The sequence below is a fragment of the Oncorhynchus masou genome, chromosome 4, assembly GCF_036934945.1.
Source record: "Oncorhynchus masou masou isolate Uvic2021 chromosome 4, UVic_Omas_1.1, whole genome shotgun sequence".
NCBI classification, from domain to species: Eukaryota; Metazoa; Chordata; class Actinopteri; order Salmoniformes; family Salmonidae; genus Oncorhynchus; species Oncorhynchus masou.
Window position 1 is genome coordinate 796,630 of NC_088215.1, and position 12,908 is coordinate 809,537.

The 12,908-nt window shown below is 43.6% G+C and overlaps 1 protein-coding gene across 3 annotated transcripts in view; it reads right to left on the reverse strand.

Annotated features, from left to right (window-relative positions):
• The window catches only part of mark1 (MAP/microtubule affinity-regulating kinase 1), an 87,976-nt gene that overhangs the window by 14,782 nt on the left and 60,286 nt on the right, over positions 1–12,908 (reverse strand). For all 3 annotated transcript variants that reach the window (XM_064946956.1, XM_064946946.1, XM_064946965.1), the window contains 2 exons: positions 10,962–11,018; positions 10,499–10,735 (listed from right to left, as the gene is read on the reverse strand). In XM_064946956.1, coding sequence (XP_064803028.1) covers positions 10,499–10,735; positions 10,962–11,018 — 294 coding nt within the window. The remainder of the gene's footprint in view (positions 1–10,498; positions 10,736–10,961; positions 11,019–12,908) is intronic.

Here is a 12,908-nt window from a genome sequence, read left to right on the forward strand (position 1 = left end):
CAAGTACTCAATATATGTGGGAACGCCAAGATTGTTGGAAAGCATTCCAGGTGAAGCTGGTTTGGACACATGATAGTCACACTAAGCTCAAACCAGATGTGATGGGGTATCATTACAGAATGCTGTGGTAGAATGTGATAGAATGCTGTGCTGGTTAAATGTGCCTTGAATGTTTAAATAAGTCACAGGCAGTGTCACCAGCAAAGCACCCCCACACCACCTGCTTTACGGTGGGAAATACACATGTGAAGATCATCCGTTGAGCCACACTGGGTCTCACAAAGACACTGCGTTTGGAACAAATTTCCACGGGTCTCATGTCCATTGCTCGTGTTTCTTGGACCAGGCAAGTATCTTCTTATTAGTGTCGTTAAGTAGTTGTTTCTTTGCAGCAATTCTACCATGAAGGCCTGATTCACACATTCTCCTCTGAACAGTTGATGTTGAGCTGCGTCTGTTACTTGAACTCAGTGAATCATTTATTTGGGCTGAAATTTCTGAGGCTGGTAACTAATGAACTTATTCTCTGCAGCAGAGGTAACTCCGAGTCTTCCTTTCCTGTGGCGGTCCTCATGAGAGCCAGTTTCATTATAGCGCTTGATGGGTTTTGCGACTGCACTTGAAGAAACTGTCAGAGTTCTTGAAATGTTCCGGATTGACTGACCTTCATGTCTTAAAGTAATGATGGACTGTAGTTTCTCAAACGCATTAAGGAGTAGAATAATTCCACAAATTAACTTTTAATTGAAAGGCATTCAAGGTGACTACCTCATGAAGCTGGTTGAGAGAAATCCAAGAGTGTGCAAAGCTATCATCATGGAAAAGTTGGCTATTTGAAGAATCTCAAATATAAAATATATTTAGATTTGTTTAACACTTTTTTGGTTAATACATTATTCGATATGTGTTATTTCATAGTTTTGATGTCTTCACCATTATTCAAAATATAGAAAATAGTAAGAATAAAGAAAAACCCTTGAATGAGTAGGTGTTTTAAAACGTTTGACCGTTAGTGTAGTCAATACAACAATTTGTTCAGCACTTTTGAAAAAGAATTCAGAACATGGGCCATCCTCACAATATTCTCCCTGTACACCATGTCAGAACCATAGGATAAATAAAGGGGGCATATACGCACACACTGGTCTTACAATATTCAATGATGACATTTCTCTAAAACAGGCTTCAGGCCACATGTCTACCACCAAGTCAGAACAGTAGGCTAAATTATGAGGGGGAAAGGTACCAAATTATTAGGATGAGGCACATGGGCTACTAAGAGCTTACCACACAACATACATGTAGTATTACTTTCTTATGTACACGGTTGCTATCTCCCTGGCATATTACAGAGAAACTTGTTTCTCATGGTTGGAGTCCTTTAGGTTCCCTTTTGGCAAACTCCAAGTGGGCTGTCATGTGCTTTCTACTGAGGAGAGGCTTCCGTCTGGCCACTCTACCATAAAGGCCTTATTGGTGTAGTGCTGCAGAGATGGTTGTTGTTCTGGAAGGTTCTCCCATCTCCACAGAGGAACTCTTGAGCTCTGTCACTGATCATCGGGCTCATGGTCTCCTCCCTGACCAAGGCTCTTCTCTCCCAATTGCTCAGTTTTGCCGGGCGGGTAGCTCTAGGAAGGGTCATGGTGGTTCCAAATTTCTTTCATTTAAGAATGATTGAGGCCATTGTGTTCGTGGGGACCTTTCCTGCTGCAAACATTTCTTGGTACCCTTCCCCAGATCTGTGTCTCGACACAATTCTGCCTCGAAGCTCTACAGACAAGCTAACATGCTAAGTAGTTGAAAAGTAGCTAAAAAGTAGTAAGTAGTAGCAAAGTTGGTAATTAGCTAAACTGCTATATGTTATATGCCAATCCTTCCACCCCAGCAAACCATCCTTGTTTTTGCCATAACTGAGAATTAGTTATTGTCAAATTGTAATATTTCTGAAGAAAATCTCTATTTTTGATGTATATGGGATGTTATAGAAGGGTCAATATACTTTTTTGTGTGATTTGGCTCGTTTTTGAGAAACTTACACTATTCGCGATTCACTTCCCAATTTCTCGTTGTGCAGTATCAGGGCTAGAGGTTGACCGATTAATCAGAATGGCCGATTAATTAGGGCCAATTTCAAGTTTTTTTTTTACACCTTTATTCAATCTTTATTTAACAAGGCAAGCAGCTTAGAACACATTCTTATTTTCAATGACGGCCTAGGAACGGTGGGTTAACTGCCTTGTTCAGGGGCAGAACAGATTTTTACCTCGTCAGCTCAGGGATTCAATCTTGAAACCTTTACGGTTAACTAATCCAACGCTCTAACCACCTCCCTTCACGAGGAACCCGATTGTTACGTAATGCAGTAAGAAGCCAAGGTAAGTTGCTAGTTAGCATTAAACTTAATCATAATCGCTAGTTATAATTACACATGGTTGATGATATTACTAGTTTCTCTAGCGTGTCCTGCGTTGCATATAATCGATGCAGTGCGCATTCGCGAAAAAGGACTGTCGTTGCTCCAACGTGTACCTAACCATAAACATAAATGCCTTTCTTAAAATCAATACAGAGAAGTATGTATTTTTAAACCTGCATATTTAGGTAAAAGAAATCCAGGATAGCAGGCAATATTAACCAGGTGAAATTGTGTCACTTCTCTTGCGTTCATTGCACGCAGAGTCCGGGTATATGCAAGTTTGGGCCACCTGGCTCATTGCGAACTAATTTGTCAGAATTTTACGGAATTATGACATAACATTGAAGGTTGTGCAACGTAACAGGAATATTTAGACTGATGGATGCCACCCGTTAGATAAAATACAGAACGGTTCCGTATTTCACTGAAAGAATAAATGTTTTGTTTTCGAGATGATTCGACCATATTAATGACCTAGGGCTTGTATTTCTGTGTGCTATTATGTTATAATTAGGTCTATGATTTGATAGAGCAGTCTGACTGAGCGATGGTGGGCACCAGCAGGCTCATAAGCATTCATTAAAATAGCACCTAATACCTATCAACTCCTGAGATTAGGCTGGTGTAACGTTGTGATGTGAAATGGCTAACTAGTTAGCGGGGTGCGCGCTAATAGCGTTTCAAACGTCACTCGCTCTGAGACTTGGAGTAGTTGTTCCCCTTGCTCTGCATGGGTAACGCTGCTTCGAGGGTGGCTGTTGTCGATGTGTTCCTGGTTCGAGCCCAGGGAGGAGTGAGGAGAGGGACGGAAGCTATACTGTTACACTGGCAATACTAAAGTGCCTATAAGAACATCCAATAGCCAAAGGTATATGAAATACAAATGGTATAGAGAGAAATAGTCCTATAATTCCTATAATAACTACAACCTAACACGTCTTACTTGGTAATATTGAAGACTCATGTTAAAAGGAACCACCAGCTTTCATATGTTCTCATGTTCTGAGCAAGGAACTTAAACGTTAGCTTTCTTACATGGCACATATTGCACTTTTACATTCTTCTCCAACACTTTGTTTTTGCATTATTTAAACCAAATTGAACATGTTTCATTATTTATTTGAGGCTAAATTGATTTTATTGATGTATTATATTAAGTTAAAATAAGTGTTCATTCAGTATTGTTGTAATTGTCATTATTACAAATACATTCTAAAAATTGGCCGATTAATCAGTATCTGCTTTTTTTGGTCCTTCAATAATCGGTATCAGCGTTGAAAATCATAATCGGTCGACCCCTAATCAGGGCATGTCCTTTTAGAAACAGACATGCTCTCAGTATTGTAACAACCCTGGGGTTTATAAAAGTGCGGGCTGGACTTCGGGCTAGAAGGTCAAGGGTTCGAGACCTGCTCCCTGCTGTTTCATTACAGTATAGTGATACAGGTCTTTAGATGTTGTAAACACCAACAAAAAGTGTCCGGACCCTTCTATAACATGCCATTTTTTTGCTTTTTTGTTCCAAGATGGCGTAGCAGTCAGACGTCGTGTCTTGTCACATGTATATATCGCTTTTTTTTTTAAACGTATTTTTCTTCGCATATCTTTTAAAACATTTTGCTAAACCTCAACATCTAAATACTCTCCTGCAACCCGCCTCACCCAATGTAGCGTGGATCTGCTTTTTTTTCTAAAGTATTTATATCTACTTCGGATCCGGAATCCCTCAACTGAAGCCAGCCAGCTAACTACCAGCTATCAGTCAGCAAACCATTGCTAGCGGTCATCTGCTAACCGGTCATCAGCTAACCTAGCTCGGAAAGCTCTCGCCAGTTCGAACAACGCAACTCTAACCAGAGCATAACGGACCTATTATTTTTTATTATTTTTATTCCCGGATTCCCACCGCAAACGGAACATTCTCATCTGGATCTTCACAACTAGCTAACTAGCTAACCGCAACTCCGGATGATTACTCCTGACTAGCGTTTCCATCCACTTAGCTTGAAGCTAGCCCGGCCAGAGCTCCTGTGCTACCAACGAAGCATACTCCTGGGCTACAACATCAGGACCCACGACCGGTCTATCGATGTCACTACATGAAGAGGCATAAACAGACTTAACCCCTTGCTATCTGCATGCTTGCTAATTCGGCCTGCTAACTGCTAGCTTGCTCAGCCCCGGCCTACTAACTGTTAGCTTGTTAGCACAGGCCTGCTAACTGTTTGAATCGCCGCGTCCCCAGCCAGCCCAACCACTCACTGGACCCATATTTACTTTCAATCTCTTTTCGATTTTTTATTTGATTATACCTCCCGGTAACCTGCCTCACCCAATGTAATACGGAATCGCTATTATTTTACATTTTTAGAACACATTCAAGAACCTCCAGAAGCTAACCAGCTACACGCTATTTAGTCATTGTTAGCCACTGCTAGCGGCTTTTACCTTCTGCACAGCCAGCCAGTTTTTATTTTATTTTTTTTAACCTGGATAATACTCGCCAGTCTAGTTTCCCTGCCCCATCCACTGCTGCCCCCTGGACACTGATCACTTGGCTACATAGCTGATGCATGCTGGACTGTCCCTTAATCACGGTACTCCATTCTGCTTGTTTATGTTTTATCTGTCGGCCCCAGCCGCACTCAGGCTCTGTGTGTAGTTAATCCGACCCTCCCTGCCTAGTCAACGCCATTTTACCTGCTGTTGTTGTACTAGCTGATTAGCTGTTGTTGTCTCACCTACTGTTTTAGCTAGCTCTCCCAATTCAACACCTGTGATTACTGTATGCCTCGCTGTATGTCTCTCTCAAATGTCAATATGCTTTGTATACTGTTGTTCAGGTTAGTTATCATTGTTTTAGTTTACAATGGAGCCCCTAGTTCCACTTTTCATACCCCTGATACCCCCTTTGTCCCACCTCCCACACATGCTGTGACCTCACTCATTACAACCAGCATGTCCAGAGATACAACCTCTCTCATCATCACCCAGTGCCTGGGCTTACCTCCGCTGTACGCGCACCCCACCATACCCGTGTCTGCGCATTATGCCCTGAATATATTCTACCATGCCCAGAAATCTGCTCCTTTTATTCTTTGTCCCCAACGCTCTAGGCGACCAGTTTTGATAGCCTTTAGCCGCACCCTCATACTACTCCTCCTCTGTTCCGCAGGTGATGTGGAGGTAAACCCAGGCCCTGCATGTCCCAAGGCACCCTCATTTGTTGACTTCTGTGATCGAAAAAGCCTTGGCTTCAGGCATGTCAACATCCGAAGCCTTCTCCCCAAGTTTGTTTTACTCGCTGCTTTAGCACACTCTGCTAACCCTGATGTCCTTGCCGTGTCTGAATCCTGGCTCAGGAAGGCCACCAAAAATTCAGAGATTTCCATACCCAACTATAACATCTTCCGTCAAGATAGAACTGCCAAAGGGGGAGGAGTTGCAGTCTACTGCAGAGATAGCCTGCAAAGTAATGTCATACTTTCTAGGTCCATACACAAACAGTTCAAACTACTAATTCTGAAAATTACTCTCTCCAGAAATAAGTCTCTCACTGTTGCCGCCTGCTACCGACCCCCCTCAGCTCCCAGCTGTGCCCTGGACACCATTTGTGAATTGATCCCATCTAGCTTCAGAGTTTGTTCTGTTAGGTGACCTAAACTGGGATATGCTTAACACCCCGGCAGTCCTACAATCAAAGCTAGATGCCCTCAATCTCACACAAATCATTAAGGAACCCACCAGATACAACCCTAAATCTGTAAACAAGGGCACCCTCATAGACGCCATCCTGACCAACTGGCCCTCCAAATACACCTCCGCCGCCTTCAACCAGGATCTCAGCGATCACTGCCTCATTGCCTGTATCCGCTACGGAGCCGCAGTCAAACGACCACCCCTCATCACTGTCAAACGCTCCCTAAAAAACTTCTGTGAGCAGGCCTTTCTAATCGACCTGGCCCGGGTATCCTGGAAGGACATTGACCTCATCCCGTCAGTTGAGGATGCCTGGTCATTCTTTAAAAGTAACTTCCTTACCATTTTAGATAAGCATGCTCCGTTCAAAAAATGCAGAACTAAGAACAGATATAGCCCTTGGTTCACTCCAGACTTGACTGCCCTCGACCAGCACAAAAACATCCTGTGGCGGACTGCAATAGCATCGCATAGTCCCCGCGATATGCAACTGTTCAGGGAAGTCAGGAACCAATACACGCAGTCAGTCAGGAAAGCCAAGGCCAGCTTCTTCAGGCAGAAATTTGCATCCTGTAGCTCCAACTCCAAAAAGTTCTGGGACACTGTGAAGTCCATGGAGAACAAGAGCACCTCCTCCCAGCTGCCCACTGCACTGAGGCTAGGTAACACGGTCACCACCGATAAATCCATGATTATCGAAAACTTCAACAAGCATTTCTCAACGGCTGGCCATGCCTTCCGCCTGGCTACTCCAACCTCGGCCAACAGCTCCGCCCCCCCGCAGCTACTCGCCCAAGCCTCTCCAGGTTCTCCTTTACCCAAATCCAGATAGCAGATGTTCTGAAAGAGCTGCAAAACCTGGACCCGTACAAATCAGCTAGGCTTGACAACCTGGACCCTCTATTTCTGAAACTATCCGCCGCCATTGTCGCAACCCCTATTACCAGCCTGTTCAACCTCTCTTTCATATTGTCTGAGGTCCCCAAGGATTGGAAAGCTGCTGCAGTCATCCCCCTCTTCAAAGGGGGAGACACCCTGGACCCAAACTGTTACAGACCTATATCCATCCTGCCCTGCCTATCTAAGGTCTTCGAAAGTCAAGTCAACAAACAGGTCACTGACCATCTCGAATCACACCGTACCTTCTCCGCTGTGCAATCTGGTTTCCGAGCCGGTCACGGGTGCACCTCAGCCACGCTCAAGGTACTAAACAATATCATAACGGCCATCGACAAAAGACAGTACTGTGCAGCCGTCTTCATCGACCTTGCCAAGGCTTTCACCATATTCTTATCGGCAGACTCAGTAGGCTTGGTTTTTCTGATGACTGCCTTGCCTGGTTCACCAACTACTTTGCAGACAGAGTTCAGTGTGTCAAATCGGAGGGCATGCTGTCCGGTCCTCTGGCAGTCTCTATGGGGGTGCCACAGGGTTCAATTCTCGGGCCGACTCTTTTCCCTGTATATATCAATGATGTTGCTCTTGCTGCAAGCGATTCCCTGATCCACCTCTACGCAGACGACACCATTCTATATACTTCTGGCCTGTCCTTGGACACTGTGCTATCTAACCTCCAAACAAGCTTCAATGCCATACAACACTCATTCCGTGGCCTCCAACTGCTCTTAAACGCTAGTAAAACCAAATGCATGCTTTTCAACCGTTCGCTGCCTGCACCCGCACGCCTGACTAGTATCACCACCCTGGATGGTACCGACCTTGAATATGTGGACATCTATAAGTACCTAGGTGTCTGGCTAGACTGTAAACTCTCCTTCCAGACTCAAATCAAACATCTCCAATCGAAAATCAAATCAAGAGTTGGCTTTCTATTCTGCAACAAAGCCTCCTTCACTCACGCCGCCAAACTTACCCTAGTAAAACTGACTATCCAACCGATCCTCGACTTCGGCGACGTCATCTACAAAATAGTTTCCAACACTCTACTCAGCAAACTGAATGCAGTTTATCACAGCGCCATCCGTTTTGTCACTAAAGCACCTTATACCACCCACCACTGCGACTTGTATGCTCTAGTCGGCTGGCCCTCGCTACATATTCGTCGCCAGACACACTGGTTCCAGGTCATCTACAAGTCCATGCTAGGTAAAGCTCTGCCTTATCTCAGTTCACTGGTCACGATGGCAACACCCACCCGTAGCACGCGCTCAAGCAGGTGTATCTCACTGATCATCCCTAAAGCCAACACCTCATTTGGCCGCCTTTCGTTCCAGTTTTCTGCTGCCTGTGACTGGAACGAATTGCAAAAATCGCTGAAGTTGGAGACTTTTATCTCCCTCACCAACTTCAAACATCTGCTATCTGAGCAGCTAACCGATCGCTGGAGCTGTACATAGTCCATCGGTAAATAGCCCACCCAATTTTACCTACCTCATCCCCATACGGTTTTTATTTATTTACTTTTCTGCTCTTTTGCACACCAATATCTCTACCTGTACATGACCATCTGATCATTTATCACGCCAGTGTTAATCTGCAAAATTGTAATTATTTGCCTACCTCCTCATGCCTTTTGCACACAATGTATATAGACCCATTTTTTCTACTGTGTTATTGACTTGTTTATTGTTTACTCCATGTGTAACTCTGTTGTCTGTTCACACTGCTATGCTTTATCTTGGCCAGGTCGCAGTTGCAAATGAGAACTTGTTCTCAACTAGCCTACCTGGTTAAATAAAGGTTAAATAAAAAATAAAAATAAAACACCAAAAATAGAGATTAACTTCAGAAATAGGAACATTGTTTTTTGTAAGCATACCAAATGTAACATATCATACTAATTTCAGTGTCCTTGATTTACATTTAGTATGTTGCTTCTCATCTATGAGACCAAACTGGCACACAGCAAGTCACGTAACCAAGCAATGATTCTGATGTTATTTTAACCTTGTGCAGTGTGTGGAGCCCCGACTATGTTTTGCTTGTGTATGGCGATTTCGGATGTTCTGTGTACACACTGAAAAGTCATTTGACACTGTTGATCAGTCAGCACACATTTGGGTTATAAATGTAAAGACGCCAGGAGAGGGAGTTAATGCCAGAGCTGGAATTTATTCAACACGTGTTTGAAACAGCGATGCTGTTAGCCTTGCAAAGTGCAACAGATGGTTATCTGTACATGTGCGTTTGGGGTTCAACCATATATTATATGCGGTTCAACATAGCTAATTTACAGTTTCTTAACAAAGCAATTTGTTTTCTCTGTTATGGTTTGTGTTGTGGTCTTGGTTGTTCTTAGTCGAGGAAATGTAGCGTAGCTAACTGCAGTGTTTATCATGTCTGAAATCTGGCTACCTCGTCTTAACGTTACCGTAGCTCGGTCTGTACAATGCAAATGAAAGTGATTAGCTTGGCGGTTTCCCAAAGTAACATTAACTAACTACTTATATTTTGCTTAAGAAAGTATGATATATTGTGGTGAATGATCTGGCCATCAACGTTAGCCAACGTTAGTCTTCGGGTGGCTTAAGTTACTTAGCTAGTTAAAGTTAAATTGGCTTTCATAGCAACCAAGGACGTTCGCTAGTTTATTTGAGAATTTTTTTGGGCTCCGATTAAACGCAAGAGTCTAGATCAGCAGTTAACACATGATGATTTTAGCTCTCGTCTAACATTACATTGCGAGCTACCTACCTAGCTAATCAAAACTACATTCATTGGCCAGCTACCTTTATTTGCCTGTCCATTAGCTAGCTAGCTTTCAGCTGACAAGTGTTAGCTGGCTTCAGAGGACAGCTGCGGGACTTTGTACAAGCAAGCTAATGTTTGCTAGTTAGCTTCCTAGCTAACCAAAATATCTGCTTGCATTTATGAATTAACCTCAGCTTGAATACCACCATATACCTAGCTATATACAGTAGCCTAGGTTTGTTCGCATACACTTATGACTGGCAGCATGGTGCAAGTAGCTGTGTTGTTGCCGAGCAACTGACCCAGTGTTATTACTCGGCATTTGGGCAAAAAAACAAATATGTTAACATTGTCAGAAATGCTACAAAAGGGTAGCACATCGTTGTTTCTTAAAGGACGGGTCACTTTATGGATGCTATAGTCTCATTTTAATCTGACGTCCAGAATTTTAGCTAGGTAGGCACAACAAATACTCCTATAACTCAATTGCTAATGACCCTGTTAAAGAAATGCTCATGACTAAAGAGGCGGGGAGTGTGTTTGTGTACCTCCAATAAAGTAGATTTGCGAATTTTTATCGAGATTGGTGTCATATTGGAATTTAGCACTGAGCTTCAACCGATACCTATAACATTATGACCCATAGGTTCCATACAGAATATCCCCCAAAATCCACACACACACACACACACACACACACACACACACACAACCACCCCCCACCATACACACCTTTAGATTCTGTCCATCAAAGGGCAGTGAGCCGCTGACAAGTGTGTACAGTATGACCCCCAGGCTCCAGACGTCCACCTCGGGCCCGTCATACTTCTTCCCCTGGAACAGCTCTGGGGCAGCGTAGGGCGGGGAGCCGCAGAACGTGTCCAGCTTACTGCCCAGGGTAAACTCGTTGCTAAAGCCGAAGTCTGCAATCTTGATGTTCATGTCTGCATCCAGGAGTAGGTTCTCAGCCTGATTTGAGATTGGAAGAGGAGGGTGAGTATCTGTATACGAGACACACAGCAGACAGAAAAAGACGGATATACAGTGATCGAGAGAGAAAGAGTGAGTGTCTGTCTCTCAATCTGTATCGATCAACGTCTACTCAGACACACTCAGACAGTGAGTCACTGTGTGTGTGACCCTTGATGGCATAAAGTTCCAATGCTACAGCAGCATGTATGGTATTGGTTTTCACCTTCAGATCCCTGTGGACGATCCTCTTCTGATGGCAATACTGCACTGCAGAGACAATCTGAAAGAGAAAATTCTGTTGGAGGGGGACAATTTTTTCCCAATCCATTCCTAGGGGTCTCTCAGGCTGTACATCTCTACCCCAGCATTAACACACTTGATTTAACTAAATCATCAAATTACCAAGCTAAGCTAACAAATCTCAATGGTAGATTTAGCCGCTACGCAATCGCTCTACTGACGGCTAATGAATCTCTACAGCTAGTCAACATTAGCCGCTAAGCTATTCTACGCTACAAATTAATTAGTCCCCATTCCTAGCAGAGGTTGGATTGCAATAAGGCTAATCAAATCTCTCATCAGTCAGAGATAGGGTACTCTGTTTGAATGCTACATAGATAAGTCATCGTTCCTCCCTCGAGGTATGCTAACGCTACATCAATTCTGACAAGACTGGATAGGACAACACATATTTTCCAGGGCCGAATTCATAAAGTATGTCCAGAGTAGGAATGCTGACCTAGGATCAGGTCCCCTCGGTCCATATTATCTCATAACGATCAAAAAAAGCAGATCCTTGATCAGCAGTCCTATTCTGAGACACATAATGTGGGAACTGATCTCTTAGCTTAGGTGAGCAGATTTTAGCTGCGCGAAAAATGGATTACCCCTCTACAGATCTTAATCGTAGCCTATCACCCAAGTTTGGTAGCTATGCTGTTGGAGGCACGGTCGTTCATGCGGTGGTTACAATATAGGTTATCACTGATAAATATTAACATAAAAAGGTAAACGAGTTGGGTACAGTGAAAGACAGCATTTTTACATGCAAATCTGATTGGATACAGTGTTTGATTATTTAAATATCAGACTCATTTTAACTTCTGAGTTGCTTTTTTCTTTGAGGGCTAATCGGGGACATTTCCAGGGACAGGTCACCAGAATCGGGGACTGTCCCGGAAATTGGGGACATCTGGTCACCTTACAGTTAGCTCAAAGGAGAGGTAAAGGAAGGATGCAAAGAAAAGGTTAGACATTTGCACCATTCAAATGAACAGTTTAGACGTTTTGTGCAATTCTATATTGACTCCTAGGTATATCTGAAAGGACTGGATAGGGGTCAGCAATATAGTAATAGATTGACCTTAGCTCTGAATTTTTTGCCATGTTCCTTACCCCCTATCCAATTGCTTCAGATCTACAAATGTGGTGGGTATTGGATAGGGCTAGGGGTTGTTTCTGGACTGGGCCATTGACCAACACAAACCTTATATACTTGGGAGAGACACTTCATAAAAGGATTCTGCTATGCTTAAGGACTACCACTAGAGTCTAGAGGAAAGGCTCAGTCCCTTGTTTCTAGACAGGGCCATTGACTAACCTTATATACTTAAGGGGAATCCGCTTAAGTCAAATTTTCACTTAGTCACGCAAGGATGCTGCGATGCCAAAACACAGTGTGGGTTGACAGAGAAGTACACTAGGGGAGTAATAAAGTACTTCTTATGATGTTCTGTATTTCTGTTTGGTGAATCAGCATGAGGTCTGCTTGTGCTGAGTAACAGATATGGGAATTTCATGAGCACACACACACGCTCGCAGACACACACACTTTACTGAGATGTTATCAACTCACACACTGCCTGGCTTGTAAAATACACACAAACTGTAAGAGACATGCCCAACCTCGCCTGTACGACTCAGTGGCATGACACACACCCTAATAGACAGCCGGCGCCGATGACGTGGATGCCGATTAAGGTAGCCCCCTGCACCTCTCTGATTCAGAGGGGCTGGCTTAAATGTGGAAGACGCATTTCAGTTGAAGGCATTTAGTTGTACAACTGACTAGGTATCCCCCCTTTTCCTGTAGAACATGAACATAAATGCAGTCATACACGCACTGTCTGTTCCCAGGAGGTCATTAGCTCATATATTTATTCAGAGCACG